This window comes from Barbus barbus, assembly GCF_936440315.1.
Source record: "Barbus barbus genome assembly, chromosome: 30".
In the NCBI taxonomy this organism is placed as follows: domain Eukaryota; kingdom Metazoa; phylum Chordata; class Actinopteri; order Cypriniformes; family Cyprinidae; genus Barbus; species Barbus barbus.
The window spans coordinates 1,040,728-1,060,065 of record NC_136758.1 but is presented as its reverse complement, the minus strand read 5'-3'; the positions used below and the strand labels follow the sequence as shown (position 1 = coordinate 1,060,065).

The window sequence follows — 19,338 nt, the reverse complement described above, 5'->3', positions numbered from 1 at the left end:
TTTATTTTTTGCTTTATTGTGCTTTATTTTATTTTATTTCTTAATAATTACATATATATTTAAACTTCTTATTCTGACATAAAAGGTCTGTAAATTTGTGTTTTGGGCCATTATGCTTTGGCACAGTATCTGTCAAACGAATGTGTTTTTGTGAGCATGTTTTCACTGAAGCTGGAGGTTTCCGTCAACATAAAAGCTTAAAGCGCAGTATGAATTGCTGACCGCTAGCGGTTTAAATGCAGTCCAAACTCAAAATATATCTTTCAAGTGTAGAAATTAAGAAAGAAGTATTGTAATTTCCCTACTTTTGTGTAAAGCAAAAATAATATATGCAACCTATGAAATATTAATTTTCATTTATATTACAGTGCAATTGTTTTACAATGTATGGCTATTACTGTCATTGTCATTATTAGTATTCTATTCTAATTAGTCTGTCTTCCTAAAACAGCAGTGTGGATGTAGTTTAGACTGAGAGTATATCACAAATAAAAACAGGGTTGAGTCCTCTTTAAAGTTCAGCTACAAGTCAATTCACTGACTTTTTTCTGACTGAAGTTTTCTTAGTTAAGGAACATGGGTTGGAGGTCTTAATTTTGAATTCTCAAAGTGCATTAGATATAATAATTTGTCTCTTTTTTTTAATATTGCAATAAATATTGTATTGTGGACTTATCGCGAAATGATGGTATCGTGAGATTTTGATATGGTTAAATCCCTATAGTTATGTCTGTGATGTACGAGGGAGCACGAGAGCTGTTTGTGAATGGGCTGAACTGACGTACAGTTTGTTGTTGAAGGATCTGAACGCTCTTCCTCATAAGTGTCTCATGACTCAGTTTAATGCGCTACTTCACATTTACGCTGTGCTCTCATGGCGCTCCGCTCGCCGCTAATTGCTACAGTCATAGCGCTTTATGGCACAATATATATCGCCATCTGAGCTACACCATAAAAACTGATGAGAATTCGAGCCCATTGCTCGTCTGAGATCTGACACACAAACTCCCGTGAATCCAGTCCAGGGTCAGTTATTTAACCTGATTAAAGAGTGATGAATGTGATTGGAGCGTCATAAACGTTACTCACATGTTTCAGACGAGAGATCCGCTCATGATTAATTTGAAAACGATGAGGATGAGCACCTGAATGAGGCGGGGAACCTCACGCAGACGTCATTATTCAGTGTCAGCTCTGGAGCGTTCACGCCGTCTAATAATGACTTCTGTTTCTGTTCAGCTGCTGTAGTGAGTCAGACCTCACAGCACTCATTAAACACCATCAACAGTCAGTCTACCTGTGGGTTACTTTAAACTTAAAGCAGTAGTTCAGTCACAAGTGAAAAGGTGCTCACCATCAGTTCCTCTGAGATGAGGATGAGTTTGTTTGTTCATCAGGTTTGTAGCAATGTGTCTCTGCATCAGTGTCTCAGCAATGAATGCTCTGCAGTGAATGGGTGCCGTCAGAATGAGAGTTTAAACAGCTGATAAAAACATCACAATAATCCACACCACTCCAGTCCATCAGTTAACATCTGGAGAAGACAAAAGATGAAACACATCCAGCATTAAGACGTTTTTAACTACAATACCAGTCCATAATCCATAATAACTCTTCCTCCAGTGAAAAAGTGTTCTGGTCTGAATCAGGAGAGAAATCTGCACAGATCAAGCAGCGTTTACAAGACAAAACAGATCTAAACAAATATGTGGCTGGATTCTGATGAGAGACAACAGGAGATGCACTTTAGGAAGGAAGTATTATTAAATAATATCTTTCAAATTAAAATTTGATTTATATCAGCTGTTATGATGTTAAAATATGTGACACACAAAACTGATATGCTTTTTAAAGTGACTAATGATAGTTCTCGCTGTTATTTGTTTTTAACTACAGTGAATTGAATGTAAACTCATTCCATTAATTTCAAATGATGGCGTTGTTGGATGCATTCGAGCAGATGAAGGCGTCTGAGTGTGTGCTGAAGCAGGTCGATCGATTACACATTGAGTACTGATGATCAGTGAATGCAGGTGTGTGTGTGTGTGTGTGTCTCTGTCAGGTGGACCTGTCTCCGGCTCTCCTGGCCCGTCTGATCGTGGAGTGTTTTCTGGAGGAGCGCGAGGCTTCAGTCCGTGAGTAGAGGTGTTTATTTCCTAATGAGAGACAGCATTACCTGCGGCACATGAGGGGCAATTAAGTGTCCTGTAGGCCACCCGCCACTTAACTGCTGTGTTATTTATAACCCTCCATTTATTCTGGGCCTGTTCTCCTGCTCACTCTCACTGCATCAGACACACACCCTGCAGAGCATTTATCTGTGCTGATCAATGGTGAGAGCTGATCGGTTATTTCATCTCATATTTATTGACATTTTCTGTTCTTTCTGTTTCTTGTATAAACGCAACTAATCTGTTTCATTGGCTTGATCTCTCCTCACTGTAACATGATTTTTAGCATTTGCAAGTCAAACGAAGATTATTGGAGTATGTCTTAAAAGAAAATACCAATTCCTTTTCTTTTTCAAATTTACTTGCAGTGTCTAAGTGAAAATAGTTTCAGAGTCAATCTTCAATTTTGTAGTCGTTTATTGAATTTGAGGAGCATATGCGCAGTTGGCAGCTGTTATATAGCTTATATTCAAATATATTGCCACAGTGTTATTTTAGTATACTCAAAATACTATTATAGTTTTTAGTAAATTCATTTTTAATTGTATGCTTTAATAAAACAAGTATTATTGGAGTTCTTTATACAAGAAAAGACACTTTAAAATTTCATTTTTAATTCAGTGTGTTACCTTTTGTGAAATTTACCATTAATTTCTGAGTGAAAACTGCTTCAAAGTAAAATCCTACACCAAATTTATGACAGTGATTATTATTATTATTATTATTATTATTCCTTGTTCAAACAGGAGACTTTTATCTATAGTGGGAAATAAGAGTCATCCAATTTTTATAATGTACATACTGTTGTTATGCGTGCATTTATTTGTAGCATACTAATTTAATTTTATATTTTCATATTAGTTAGTTAGATATTTGGTTAGTTATTAATTTTGACAAAATATGATGGTAATATTGGTCATTTATCAGTTAATTTCCAAAACATAAAAAGTGATCTTATTGGTATCATGCAGAATGTCATTATTGGTTCATCAGTATCCAGCATTGCATGTACAGGAGAAAATATATCTTTATATGTATCAGTGTGTGTGGAGTAGTGTGTCTTTGAGCACCAATATAGACATTTTAGCCAATATCAATATTTGATGATTATTGTTGTGATTGCCAAAATAATAGGCTAGTCATTTGTGTGCAAATTAAGCAAATTAGATATTTCTTTATTGCACATTTCCAACAAACTATCTAGCAAACAAAAGATTATTTTGTTTAAAATCTGAAATATTGATTTCATAAATTAATGCTAATGCAAAAAACAAGCTTGCATTAATAGGCGCAATAAATTCAGTGCCATTTAAAGATAATTACTGCTGTGTTATGGTTGATGGCCAAAACAATAAATCTGAACTGTTTTGTCTCTTAATGCTTCCAGACTTTATAATGCACTGGAGTAAAGATGGAGACCTCAGCTTTGCTCCTGAAAGATACACTTGTGTGTGTGTGTGTGTGTGTGTGTGTGTGTGAGTGTGTGTGTGTGTGTGTGTGTGTGTGTGTGTGATCAGTGTGTTTCTGTAGTTTTTAGCAGCTGGATTTCAGTAGAAGTGGACGACGCTTGTCCTTTGAGCATTCAGTGAATACAGACCCACATAGCGTCCGCCATCTTCCTATCTGCTCACACACACACACACACACACACACACAGTGCGTCAGAGACACGTTTGCTGGATTTAATCAACAGAGAGATTCCAGTGCATGCATGCACTCGTATGTCAAAGTCAAGCGTGTGATTGCTTTGGAGCGCTGTTATCCACCGCTTGTCAAAGCACTCCTGCCGTGTGTAGAACAAGGCAATACTGTGTGACGTAGCCCACCCTCAGTCTGCTGGAAACTCATTATAAATCACAAGGCTTCACTGACCTGATGCTGTGGCAAACACACAGCCGGATCTGTTTAGTTATGGCGTATCATCACTCTGATGAAGCCGATTGAAGCGCTAACACTGTACAGCACCACACACTCTGTCGACAATTCTTCATTACTTTTGTAACCTACCATAAAAAAATTTAGGGAGAATATCCGATAATATTTCAATCTCTCAGACTTGTTAGTGTTGATTCATTAAGTATAATGAGCTTCTGGACAAACTTTGTGTGAAGTGTCTTCCAACTACTGTGCACTAACATTTATGCACTTGTTTTTAATGCACATGCACATACATGTTATTATGTTGTACTTGCATTTAAAAATACCTGCAATCTGTAATTAAGTTCTGTAGTTACACCTATGATTACACCTACACATACCTCTTAACCCACCCTTAAACCAACCCATACCACTAAACATGTCCATAAACTCACCCATATCCAACCTTAATAGCAGTGCTTGTGCAGAATAAATACATTGTACTTATCATTTATGCAAGTACATAGTAGTTAAAAATATACCCCAATATAAATGGTGACCAAGCTTTCTAACCCTAGCAAAAAAAGTGATATATTTAAAATGCATTTATTTCATACTAAGTACAGTTCAAATCTATTAACATATTTACTGACATAATCTTTAGTTGGACATTAGTACTATACTTCCACGCAATTAAAGTGCATTAAGAACAAAATTAGTTAGCAGACTTTAAGGTATACCAGTTTAGTATACCAGAAATAAATATTTTTAGTAAGTACATAAATATGCACATTTATTTGTAGCATACTTATCATGAAATATATATTTCAAATACATTTTAGTACACTTATTTTTTACTATAGGGAAGAAACACTGATATCTGCATTACAGTGATTTACAAGAAAAACTGGTTACACTTTATTTCGAGTCCACTTTAGACATTCTACTAAATATAAGTAACTTTGTATCTACTTGTCAACTAATTCTCATTAATTTGCAACTACATGTCTACTAACTCAGAGTACACTGTTAGGGTAGGTTTAGGGTTAGTAGAATAAGTTGACATATACTTGCAAAGTTTCTCATAGTCAGTATGGTGTGTTCATCAAAATAAAGTGTTAGAAGATATTAAGCAGACCGTCTACTAATACTATAATAACTGCTAGTTGATATGTAGTTAAGTTACTTACTGTTAGTAGAATGTCTAAAGTGGACTATCAAAATAAACTGTTATTTTGAAAAACGTTTTACTGCAATCATACAAGAGGAGTGATTGAAATCACATTATTGAGTCAGTCAAACTATGCTCAACCTCGTCACACCAGCCAGAGTTAACCAGTGAAGCATCGTTATCCTGAAGTGGGTCATCTCAAGTCAAACTAGTTAGTCAGACAAATGTGGAAGCTGTTACAGACTCAGTCTTCTCAACCCAATTACATGACAGGCCAAAATCAGGATAAAATCAAAGACCATATTAATGAATGTAATCTTTCTTGTTAGTTATGTTCAGTGAAATCTCACAAAGGTAGAATTTCTGCACACATTCTGAAAACAAAGATGCCAGTGATGCACAGTTCATCTACTTCTGGCTTCAGCGTAAAAAATAAATAATACTAAAAAATAGAGAATTTACATTTCTTTTTGTAGGGACACATACGCAGTGAGCAGCTTTTGACTATAATTCGGTTACACTTTATTACAGTGTAATTATACACTTAAGCACTGAGTAATATTAATTAACTACATGTACTTACTATATGGTTAGGGTTTGGCTTAGGGTTACGTGCATGCAATTAAGCATCATTTATTGTTATTATAATAGTAAGTACATGTAACGTGTAACAAGGACACCTTAAAATAAAGTGTTACTTATAATTCTATATTTATCTAAATATATTGTCCACAGTGTTCTTTTAGTACCACTGAGATACTATTATAGTTTTATTAATATTTCACATTATATTTTTATATATTTTTTCCCTTTTCATTGTAATTTTAGTTAATAGTTTTGTCAGTTTTATTAGTTTTTATTCATTTTTATTTCATTTTTAGCTATTTTAGTACATCGAGGTAAAATAAATGAGAAATGTTACTTTGACATCTAACTGATTATTATATATTTATTATTATTATATATATATTTAGTTAACATTATTTTTTTTAAGTAATAAAAAATAACATGTTTTGTTAACAAATGTTTTGTTATGTTTTAGTTTTATTTAGCTGTAATAACCCAGGTTGTCCATAACTGAGAATTGCAGTGTCCATATCAGACAACAATTCAGAATGATAAACATGTTTTGTTGGTGGTTTAAAATGTGTGATGATACACTGCAAGGGGGGGAACTGTAGTTTTTACAAAATAATTTTGGCAGCTGTGGTTGCCAGAATAATTTTTTATTAAAATACAGAAACACTGTACAATCATTTACGGCCCAAAACAAAAAGAGTATAAAACTGTAAATTAATTTGAATGTACACCAGTAAATCCAACAGCACACACTGCTATTAAAGTCTGTTTTGTACCTTTAACATATACTGAAAACCACCATAATAATGCAGGTGGTATAAGAGAAAGCCACATGAAGAATCAAAGCTCATCACAAGTAGCTTCACCACAAGCAGAAGTATAGACTAATATATAGAAGCTGCACAGAGTCATTCATGCAAACACTAAACACCATCATGGTAACACACATGATACTTAAATAATGCAGTAAACTTTCATTAAATAACAGAAGATGTAACATAAAGCCCAAATGTACATAACTGATAGCAAAAACTGTTAAAAAAACATGAATATTTAAACAAAATACTTTCAAATGTGTCACGCAGGGAATTCTGGGAATATCAGTTTACAGATTTTGACAGTAAATTATACATTGATTTGTTCTTTTTTACTTCTAAAAACGGTACAATTACATTTACATTACATTTAGTCATTTAGCAGACACTTTTATCCAAAGTGACTTACAAATGAGGACAATGGAAGCAAACAAAACCAATATAATATGCAAGTGCTATAACAAGTCAGTTAGCTTAACGCAGTACATGTTGCAAGGTTTTTTAATTATATAATAAAAAGAAAACGGATAGAATAGAAAAATAGAGCAAGCTGGTGTTAGAGACCTTCTTGCTTTTGTTAATTGTATAATAAATAAAAATAAAAAGAATAGAGAAGCATGAATAGAGTGCAAGTCTAAAAAGGGCACGTTTTTTTTATTGTTTTATTTTTTATTCACAATTAACAGCATTTTACTGTAAAATTAAATGAAATGTCTGGTTAGATCTGTATATAGTACGGGAACTTACTGTTAACCTATAAACCGGGTTTTTTGGGGGGGGGGGGGGGGGGGGTTTGTAGCGTTTTTACAAAATTTTACAATTAAAATTGCACTTATTCTTACAGTGTACATTTGTGAGGTGTTTAGAAAATGAGCTGAATATATGTAATTAAAGGACAATGCTTTTATTGGTTCAGTTCTTATAGTGTGAGAGGAATTGATCTCCTTCGGTCTGAGGTGTTTTCTGTTCTCTGTAGTGTTAGCATCACATGACCGCACTAGCCCAGCTCCGATTCTAATGGAAGTGACGTGTATTTTGACACGCCGTCTTCTCCTCCAATGACCCGGCTGTCCCGCGGCACTGAACTCCTTCAATTACTGAATCTCCCTGTGTGAATATTAGACTTTTGTAATGTGTTGCTTTCATCAAACAATGCCTAGGTAATTGTCTTTGCTGGCAATTAGCTAACAGGTTTGTCCGGCGCTATCGGCAAGCGCATCCATCATTCCCGGCTCGCCCAGCGTTTCCAGCCAGTGCACGGATCAATAGCCTCATATACGCCAGCCACGGCCCTCGCACACCACCATCTTTTATTTTCTTTCATTCCTTTCTTCCCTGTTTGCATTTAAGAGACGCAGAAATTGTGCCTTTGGGACGGCTGAATATATCCACTCACTTCAGCGGGATCAATAGAGAGTTTGAGATTGTTTCTGAAGTCTTTTCTCTTGTGAGTGTTGTGTCCGTGTTTTCCCCAGACCGCTCCAGCGGCGCGCGGGCCAGATGGATGCGCATGTAAATAAATCAATATGTTCAGGGCATTTTCAGCACATATCGAATATGATATCAACATCTATAATCCTTCCTCTCCTGCAGACGTCTGGGAGGGGATCTTCTGAACGCCAGACTTTCCTAGAAAGCACTGCTGGGCGTTCCTGCGATTTTACTCCAGTCTCTTTGGTGTTTTGTGGCTCTGGGCTGGACACCTCGTGTTTAAATGAGATTATTGTTACATTCTGGCTCTATTCACAATAGCTTTTCATTTCTTTAAAGGCATTTGTGCCTGGATATCCAGTGAATAGTTCCTGCGCTGATGGCTGTGGATGACTGACAGAAGCAGTGCTCATTTTAGCTGCACCTTTTAAAGTCAGATTGTTTTTCCATTTCTCTTCCACATTATGTGATTATTAGATGGGCACCAGTTTGATGAGTTGACCATCAATCTGCCCATTTTAGACTTCACATGCACATAATTAAACCATACTGTTTATGAAAACGATATTAGAGAAATAACACCGCTAGTTATTATAAATAATGCATCAAAGATTTTGGAAAAGAAACAGGAATAGGATTATTTCAGATAACACAATCATATTCTGTAATGTTGAGCGTTGCTGTTTGAGCTGAGTGAGTTAAGGCTGATTCAACCAAACCCATCTTATGTGAGAGAGATGTACAACATAAACATACAAAGTACAACGTACATCTGCACAAAAAGGATGAGATTGCACAAGTGAACTTTAACAACTAACAACTTTATATTACAGTTGTGTTCTCATTATAATATTATGTATATGACCATCCAAGTCATAGTCCGTTATTGCTGTTTGAGCTGCAAGAGCCGAAAGTGATATAAACACTGATAAACTTAAGCGCTTTTGGTAGCAGGTTAGTTGCTCAAACACATCCCATATGAGAATAATACGGTATATAGTATACAACATCAATGTAATATTACAGTTTACAGATTGGCACTTCACACTGTGTTTTCATTTTCAGAGTGATTCCAGGCATCAGTGCAGGCTTTCAAAGCCATGGTTTCACTTTAGCTCTCTGGTGTGAGATACACTGTTAAAAATAATATGAGAAATGTAAAAACAGCAGTGTGGTTGCCATATCTTTACTGTAAAAAATACAGTAGCAACATTTTAGTTTTCACATATCTTAAATTTACAGTAAAAAGGAAAAAAGTATGACATAAACTGATGTAATGTTAATATACCAACCTACTGAAGTACTAAAATCAGTTTTGCAACTTTATTGTACACTGACAATAAAAACACACGATAAAGAGAAAGACACATGAAGATTCATCACAAGAGTTCGTCATAAGTAGCTTTCCACAAGCTGAGCTGAAGACTAACTAGAAGGTGCAGAGTGTAATACCATCATGGTAACACACAACACTATGCAATAAACATTCAATTAACAACATAAGATGAAGCCTAAAACCTTAATGCAAATAGTAATTGATAAAAAACAACAAAAACAAAACTAAGAACAAACAGTAATTTCAGTGAAAAAAAAACATCAAATGTGAGCTCCCACACAGGGGATTTTGGTTGTTGTTTCTTCACTGTATATTATAAGATACATTTTTATTTTTCTATTAAAAGAATCACCATACACGCTTAAAAATAAAGGTGCTTAAAAGGTTCTACACAGCGATGCCATAGAAGAACCATTTTAGATTCTATTTCTTATCTTTTTATAATCTGAAGAAACTTCTTTAGCCAAAAAGCTTTTGTGAAACAGAAAGGTTCTTCAGATGTTAAAGGTTCTTTATGGAACCATTTAGACTAAAAGGTTCTTCTATGGCACTGTGAAGCACCTTTATTTTTAAGAGTGAATAGTAAGGAAGCTTAACAAATTAACAGATATTTGCTGCAGCATTTTTAGTCTTTTTTACCAATTACAATAATTTATAGGGTGTCCAAAATGCCACCTTAACCAATTAGAAAAAGAAATCATTGTTTTGATTGACCGTCTCTTTCGAGTGGTCCAGTACTCATGCCCATCCCTGCAACAAAGGCAGATCTCGGTGAAGGTAAGTGCATCAGGCGGATGAATCTGGCCTTTGAATACTGAGATGCAGGCTCTTCATTAGCGGGTGAGGTAAGCAGTCGCCTTGACAAGTATACTAATTACTAGCGCCGAGCATAGTCGTGGAGCTCCGAGACGGGCCGAGCTGCAGCCCTGCTATCAGACACAATCAGACGGAGGAAGATCAGTTCTGCCCCACTAACCCTGCTGGGAGCCCCAGCACATCACCGCCGATCTCCAGCGCACCAGAGGCGGAGGAAACTAACACGAGCGCCGCTGCTCCTCATGTGAGAGGAGGATGGGTTTAAAGAAGTAAATATGAAAATCAAATGAGGGCTTTAGGCAGCCGCAGAGATTTGCAGAGCTGTCCTCTGGCGTCTAACAGCCTCATCCATCACGGCCCGCAAGTAGTCAATTCCTCTAGTATCTGTAAATGTTTTTAGATATTAGCCAATTTATATGCTCCCAGATTCATCATGGAAAATCAGCTTTAGCAGGGGCGCATTATCAGCCAGCGCCTCTCGTGCGCATCATGAAGTTTGATGTACGACGGCGTTCACGGGGCGCCGAGGAGGAGGGGGCGTCTTTATTATAACCGTAAGAAGAAGGGTTTTTAATTAATAAACAAACTCTGGAGCTCATCAGCGTCAGGGGCGATAACGATTGTCATTCGTTATATTTTCTTTACGACGATCGACCCTCGATGCACGCTGCCTTCTAATGAGCTTCTGTCCGCTTCTTCAGAGTCTGATAATGGCGAGACGAGGTTGTGCCGGCTTTCTGCTGCCCCATTCGTCATTTCATCAGGGGTTGTTAAAGGTGGCTGTGTTTTTGGTAAACAGCGCTTCCCTGCTCCTGAACAACTCCCGGCGGAGGGCGTCTTTCCTCTTTAATATTTCCCTCCTCAGATAAGGACGCCTCTGTCAGAATTTATGTCGACACATAAACATTAAATTCGGGACAATTGCATTAAATTCGCGGTGTGTTTACAGTGTCGAGCGGAGGCGTCTTTAATAAATGCATGCGGCAACGTGTGCGCATCTTCGGCTCTGTTGTTATTTACTGCGCTGTTTGCGCGCTGCGGATCCGCCGCTGTAAATGGCATTACGGGCCGTGATGAATGAGCGTTAGAGTAAACTCATTTTAAAAGCGGCCTGATTTATTAGCTCTCTGGCCTCCATTTTCATCAGGTCAGTGCTTGGCTGAAACCCCACAATGTCAGCCGCAAGGTCACCCTCTTTTTACGACTCTTCTTAACCCCATTGCTCAGAAAATGGAGGAAACGGCCCTGGGACGGACGGATGGACGCGCCGGCCATTTGAGGCAGGTGGTGTTGTGTGATGTGTGAAATGCGATGGTGGTCAACCTCCAATTACGAGTCCTGGTAAGACAAGGCCCTTAATGGCTGCTGCTTGCCTTCGGGGAGCTCTATTACACACTGCTGTTTTGCAGGACCAGCATCAAATCTATAAAAGTACCATTAAGAGGAAAAAATCAATCAAAATGCCATTAAAGTGGAATAAGTTGCCAATATTGCTGATGTGGTTGCGGCTTCTTTGATTTTCCCTCAGATTATTAGGCGCAGCGGCGTAGTGACTTTGTTAAGGGAAACGAGTGTTGTTGGGGAGTAATATGTCTCCCGGCTTCATAAAGTTTGCGGCCTCATATTTCCTGCTTTATTGATTATCCATTATCATTTGTCACGAGGTGTCCTAACTCAAGGGGAAATATAGCTCTGTTCATTGCAGAGCGGAGCGCCGGAGCAGCGTATGGATCTGCGTGTGAAGGTAGCAATCTGGGAGAAAAATGAGCTGAAAAACAAGGCGCCGCCGGTGCAGAGGACTGCTGACTTGGCTTTGTTCTCTCTTCCTCACGTCCTCTTTCAGCAGGAGGATAAAAAAGATAAGAGCAAGCGTTTGTTCTTCTCCAGCAGGGTTTTGATGTTACGACAGAGAGAGGCCGGTGAGGGAGGATTGTGTGTTTGTGTGCGGATGGATGCCGATGACAGGGGTGTGTAACGAGAGCCTAAAGAGCTCCAGTCTTAAGGTCTTTGCACACTGAGTCCAACATTTTTGTCCGAAATATTTGCACGTTAAAAAATAAACACAACCTCATGAAACACTGCCTCCGAAACGTTCGTCCATCATAAAACAATTAGGATCAGGTTTGATTTTCTGCCTTTTCGCATTCGTAGCAAGCATTTTGATTGGAAAGGATGACAAATATGAAAAAAATTAAAAACACATATGAAAATTTCGGAAAATGTGCAATTGCCTTTAAGATCCAACATTTTTGTATGCGTTTTTTTTCTAGTTCTGTCAAACAATTAATCGCGATTAATCACATCCAAAATAAAAGTTTTTGTTCACATAGGATATATGTGTGTGTACTGTGTATATTTATTATGTGTGTGTGTGTGTATATATATTAGACACCCATGCATGTATATATTTAAGAAAACATTTACATTTTATTAAATATATTTATATATACTATAAATTATATGAATATAAATATATACATGTAAATATTTTCAAAATATATACTGTATGTGTGTATTTATATATGCATAATAAATATACATAGTACACACAGATATATTATGTAAATAAAAACTTTAATCGCATACAAAATAAATCACGATTAATGGTTTGACAGCACAATTTTTTTTTCATATTCGTCATCCTAAAAATTAATCACGCACAGAAACCATGCACTGAGTCCAGTGCATATTAATTAATCCATTGCAAAAAAAAAAAAAAAGATTATTGCGACTTTTTATCTCACAATTCTGACTTTTTCTCAGAACTGCGAGATATAAACTCACAATGCGAGATAAAGTCCAGTTTTGAGGGGGGGGGGGGGGGGGGGGCTGATATGTTCTCAGAATTGCGAGTTTATATCTCACAATTCTGACTTTATTACTCGCAATTGACAGTCACAATTCTGAGAAAAAGTCAATTGCGAGAATTAGTTAATTAGGAATTAGGCTCGATTAGTTCAGAGTTTGATAAAGGCCTGCCTTCCAAATAACGGAATGTGTTGTGATTGGTTAGCTGTCCCAGTGTATTGTGATTGGCGAACAGCTTAGACGGTGTTTCAGTACTGCCCTGCCCCTTGCCAGAACAGCAAGTTCTTTGTTCTTTAATTCTAACATTATAACATAGTGAAACTGTTATACAGTTGAATTTATTTATACCCACAGAGTTACTCTTTCTTTATGCAAATGAATTCTCTGCCAGCAGGAGGCGCTGTTGGAGTGAGAGAGAGAGGTTTCACCGGTAACGCTGTACACAAAGCAGAGCTCTGCTCACAAACGCTGCTTTATCAGGCATTACATGCAAGACGAAATGAAAATGACATCCAACATTTTCTGAAAACAGCTGGTTTCCATCAGAAATACAGTGATATAAAAACACCCGCACCGGGGTTCGATTATGAAACGTGCAGTGCTCAAGCGTTCTCCCCAGCCACCAACAATTCAAATTTCCATAGGTGGCATTTACAATTTGTGATGTCACAAATACAGGAAAACATCTTTGTAGTCCAAGCGAGCCGTTCGTTGTAGAAAGAGATTTTTTAAAAACAAAATATCTCCCTTTGGAGTGGACTTTGAGATTTGTAACTTTGTAGATCGTTTTATGCCCAAACATACACTATACACACTGACTAACATTCAAAACGTGAAAAAGCATACCCTAACCCTTTAACAATAAATGTTCTTTATTGGCGTTTATGGTTCCATGAAGAACCTTTAACATTCAAGGGACCTTTCCATTCCACAGGAGGTCTTCTATAGAGAAATAAGGTTCTTTAGCTTATTGAAGTGTTAATTGCAGAGAAAACAATGGTTCTTTGAAGAACTGTTTGCTGAAAGGAGTCTAAAATTGTTCTTCTTCTGCATTTCTGTGAAAACACCCTTTATTTTTAAGAGTGTGTAATTAAAGATTATTGATCGTCAGAATACATGGCCAATTTAACAGATCTACTGCACAGTTTTTGAAACGAATGTGCCAACATTTCTCCGTTTAAGTTTATTTGAATAGGCACCCTCATTTTGTAACCGTGTGTTGATCTGGACCTTGAGGGGTCTAGTCTTGGTCTAGCCTTCTCAGGTTGGAGATTTAGAGGTCAGCCAATAATAACAGAGGTCATTTACACATAGCTACAATAAAGCTACAATTGCAGAGCTCACTGAAAAAAAAGTCTTGAAAATCAAAATGATGACACAAACTTTGACTTGCATTATAGTTGACTCATTTATTTCTCATCACTATCTATTTGAGCTGAACAAGGCCTCACCGTAATTTTACGAAGCTATGAGAATACTTTTTGTGTGCAAAGAAAACAAAAATAAAGACTTTATTCAACAATTCGTCTCCTCCACATCACCCTATAGCACCATTTTGGAGAGTATGAAATACATAACATATGCTGTTCTGTGTCAGCAGCACTGTACGCAGATACGCTGTTTGTTGTTTACGCTTTGATTTGAACCGAAACAACGTATCCGCGCACATACGTTGCATACATTGTTTATGTATGTGATACTCTCCAAAATGGTGCTACAGGGTGACGCGGAGGAGACTAATTTTTCAATAAAGTTATTTTTGTTAACTTAGTCGAATATGCAGAAAACACTGTCTTTGTTTTAGACAAACCAAAACAAATTAATTTAGGCTAAAACGAAACCGAAACCAATGTTGGTTCTCTCGTTCGACACAAAATCAAATGTTTCCGTATTCGTGATGTATTTGAATGTCAAAATATTATTTACCTTTTATGTAGGCCACTCGCGTTCCACTATCCACGGAAAACTAAAAGCTTTGCATAACTCCACGGCGGTACGGTGATAACGCTTAACGGCACAGATTTTACTACATATTAAACTGAGCTGTGTGTTTTTCCACATGTTTGACTGACTGTTTTTTATAATGATAATGAAGTGCATTGTCAAGGTAGAATGCATGCGGCGCTGGTGCTATCACTTGATTTATTATTCCCCTTTTAACAGCAGAAGCAAATACTCCTTTTAGTCATGAAGATAATGGGAATTGTAAAAGGTTTGCTTTTATTTGTGTACATTCACAATAAAAACAAATCTTTGCGCTTTTGTAAAATAAGCCTAAAGAGATAGGATGCCGCTTTCTGCCGTCTGGCTTCCTTTCACACAGCATAGGCTACTTGTTGCACAGCTTTTCTTTCGTTTTCTTAAATTATCATTTAAGCGAAAATATATTTATTTTATAGGCCTATTTATTCATTATAATATATATATATATTAGGGCTGTCGCGATTCGTCGGTTTTTAAAAATCGTCGACTTCATTTTGCTCGCGTCGACTACCGGAAGTGACGCATTTCACGGACGAGAATCCATAAAACACATTTTTAGACTATTTTAAAAAGCTGCGTGATATATTAAACCCATTTAAAAATCATAATTAAGCACAAACGCTATGATTTAATTAAATAATGATATGCGATGCAGTTCTAACACAGTATATGCTCTTTAATTATTTACATGCGTGTAGGTTAAGATCGACAGAAACTGATATTATTTACATGTGGAGCGTCTCAAACTCATCTCTGCATGCTGTTGTGAGTTTGGGTTTATTATAACCTTCATCTGGGAACACAACGTGCGCCATTTCATCAGATTTGTGAGGTAAATCATTAATAAATCTACTCAAACACTCAAGGAGAATACATCACGATTACAAAATAAAAGCTCAACCCCTCACTCTGAGTTACACGGATAGATCTCCACATATTCATATAATTACAGCAGCTATAGCATTTCTGTCCTAAAGAGATGGACAAATATTAAAGATTAAGAGTACGTTTGAATTAAACGGTGCTTGGTCAATATTAAACAGTAATGATGTGTAATAATAATCATCCGGCCGTCGGCGCTCCTGCAGGTCTTTGTTGTGATGCGTAATCTACATTAGCTCTGTTGTTTATAATTCATTATGCATTTAACAGTTTTGTTCAATAAAACCATATGATTTCTTGCTTTTGATACTTTATTTGAACTAATTATTATTGCATCATTGCTATTATATATGCACTTTAAGTCATTTTAAAAGCTATTGTTCACTTAAATCCATTTTTATTTCCACAAAAAAAAAATAATAATGATAATTATAGGGCCCTATGAAATCCGTTTTATTTCCAAATTCAGTTTTTTAAATTGTATTAATCAGAAAGTCTAATTAATTGAGTTTTACAGTTGTATCTGTACCAAATTCTGTTTTCCATTACTTTCTGGATTCCATTTTAATTCTTCCATTAAAGTTTAATAATAAAAAGCATCTCCAATTCATTGATTTTATAAATAAAAAAAAGATTTTTTAGCTAAATAAATTCTGGTAAATAATATTTCTGGTAAATGCTCCTTTAAAAAGTGTTATTAGATGATAATGTTATTATTATTAGACTAGAACAGGTGGATATGTTGTCTTTCTCACACTATAATACTGAACTGATTTAGATGATTATGAGATGGACACGTGCTTCTTGTACTCTGTGCTGCACTTTACTTTTGCTTTAAAAAAGGATTTCATAGAAATGTGGATTTAATTTCATATATACTGTGTATATATATATATAGCGCCTAGCTTTATTGTGTTTTTCTCTGCTCGCAGAAGTGCTGCAGGCGTGATGTGATATGAACATCCTCATGTTCTGTTGTTTGCTGCTTTTTGCGCATGTAAAATGAATCCCCGGAAAACAAATGTTAGTATTTTTAATGGGTCACAGACACTTATTCTTTCTAATTTAATTCAGTTCTAATTTAAAATAATTTTGTCGGTTAGCGGTTAGTAATTGGTTAACAAGCTTTGGTTGTCGGTTAGGAAAAATAACCGAAATGAACATCCCTACTTTGTAAAACAACTTCCAAGACAATGCTATTGGATATAAGTGCTTGAACATACTCTAGGCCTCAAAACTAGACACACAAACCTCAAGAACGGAGGCAATCAACTAGGGCTGGGTGATGTGGCCTAAGAAAAAATCCCCGATTTACCATTTAAATCGATTCTTTCTCCCTACTTATAATCAATCTGCCGATGACAAAGAAATTGTTCAAAACAAGTTTTAACTTCATCTTGTTTTGGTTTTCCCTTCTGGGATTTGATCTGGATTTCCCCCTTGGGGTTAAAGTGCAATCAGAAACAACAAGCCAAAAACACAAGATGGCAGGCCCTGCAACATAAAATAAAACATTAAATTATGTGACCCTTTTGATATGTTTTCTTTAAACACAAGTTTAACATCTTGCTGTTCAGTAGATAGGAGGTAGTTCTGATAAAGTGCAAACAAAACATTCAACAGCATTAAATATCAGTGATGTTGGTTGTTTTTTGGCGTGACGATGACGAATGAACAGAATGAAATTCTTTGTTCAGACAACTGTGTTTGACTAGTTGGGACAACATTTGGGGTAATTTTGTTGGTCTGTCAAGGGTTTTTATGTCGTTTCAAGAATATAGTGTTTTTAGTGTTTGAGACTCAAAAGGTGTCGTGTGCATTTTTTACAGTGTGTTCCTGCTCACTCTTCTCTCTCCATCAGCAGCTTCCAGACACATCCTCAACAACATGCTGCGCGAGCCGTACTCAATACCAGACCTGCTGTTAGCCAAGCACGTCGAGCAGGTACCATCTAAGATGTTTAGCAGAATGTTCACGCTGCTCTTTACCGTGCAAGCAGACTGGGATCAGATCTATAAACTATACGGTATCATGCTCTATATTCAGTCTTCTGAAGTCATGTGATCATTTTGTGTAAGCAACAAACCCCAATTTTTCTGTTTTCATATTCGTTGTTTGGTGTTCTTGTAATATTCTTTATGCTAATTATATAGTGCTCAGTGAAACACTGGGAGATTGTGTGTTAGTTTCTGAGATGTTCTCGTGTGAATCCATCACTAGTCTGACATGTGGCGGGCTGCACTGCATGATGGGTGTTTGCAATGGATGCTGAGGGGCCCGTCCCCTCCTGACTGTAATATTTCTTCGCTCTTTTCAGTGCACAGTAAATGACTGCTGTTATGGACCGCTGGTCGACTGCATCAAACAGTATCCTTCCCATAAAACTTTAAGCCTGAAATTGACGAGGAGCTATTCAGAGGGACGAGATGTGCAGAGCTGCACCTGACATAAAAGAGTGTGTGTGTGTGTGTGTGTGAGATCTATAGTGTTCACTGTCTGTATCATGCCGTCAAACAGCCCTTACTTCCTGTGTGTGTGTGTGTGTGTTTGATTTCCTCACATGTGCAGGATTATATTTTAGCACACGATTTTGTTTCACCTCATCATCGTAATTTATTTCAATTTGAGCTCTTTCTATTCAGTAAATCTGACAGATAATTTCAGCAATTTTGGACTTTTTGATATTGTATTATCACATCGCTTCTCGTGTGTTTTTTGTCCTGCCTGACATACTGTTTAGGCAGTGATCAATAATCGCTAATATTGGCCGTGAAGTAAGATACTCACCTACATTTCTCTGCTCAGTTTTGTATGTTTTATAAGTAGCCAAGTCTGTAATCTCTATACATATATACAGTAAGCTGAGATTAAAATGATCCAAACATATAATGCAATGCAATGCAATGCTGATTGAGAGATGCAGAAATAACCGTTCCTCAGAAGATGTGAGATGAAGATCATTCCTCCGCTGAGGAACAGAGAAAGTAAAGCTTCTGGAAACAAACGCTCCTCAAAAGATCCTGATGATCAGATTTGAGACGCACTGATTTTTCTAGAAAATGATTGATGGAGAATCAAGTAAAGCTGAGCTGCTTCAGTCCAGTAAGAGTTCATCTGGAAATATGACTGCAGTTATTCTGACCTTTACTTGATCAAAATCAGTCAAGATTTGACAGAAAAAGACACTGAAGCAGCAGCTGAAGCTGGACGTTTCTACAATTACACTAAAAGAGCTTTTACTGGATTAAACACTCAATCAGACGACAGAAGACATGGAGGAGATTGAGTGTGAAACAGGTTTAACAGCAAAGACGGATCATGTTGATCATTTAGAGGCCTTATTACAATTTTTAATATAATAATATAATATGATAGAGTATCTTTATAGGATTAAAATACTCAGTAAGGTTCAGGTTTGTGCTGTTGTAGATACATGTGCGTCTCAGACTCATCACTCTTTATGTGTGTGTGTGTGTGTGTGTGTGTGTA

At 36.7% G+C, this 19,338-nt stretch overlaps 1 protein-coding gene across 5 annotated transcripts in view; it reads left to right on the top strand.

The window, feature by feature from the left end:
- Window positions 1–19,338, top strand: part of LOC306850519 (CDAN1-interacting nuclease 1-like) — an 82,433-nt gene that overhangs the window by 24,873 nt on the left and 38,222 nt on the right. For 3 of the 5 annotated variants that reach the window (XM_079386187.1, XM_079386185.1, XM_079386189.1), the window contains 3 exons: window positions 2,063–2,135; window positions 17,711–17,793; window positions 18,167–18,216. In XM_079386187.1, coding sequence (XP_079242313.1) covers window positions 2,063–2,135; window positions 17,711–17,793; window positions 18,167–18,216 — 206 coding nt within the window. The remainder of the gene's footprint in view (window positions 1–2,062; window positions 2,136–17,710; window positions 17,794–18,166; window positions 18,217–19,338) is intronic. The other 2 variants (XM_079386188.1, XM_079386186.1) reach the window with 1 other exon arrangement.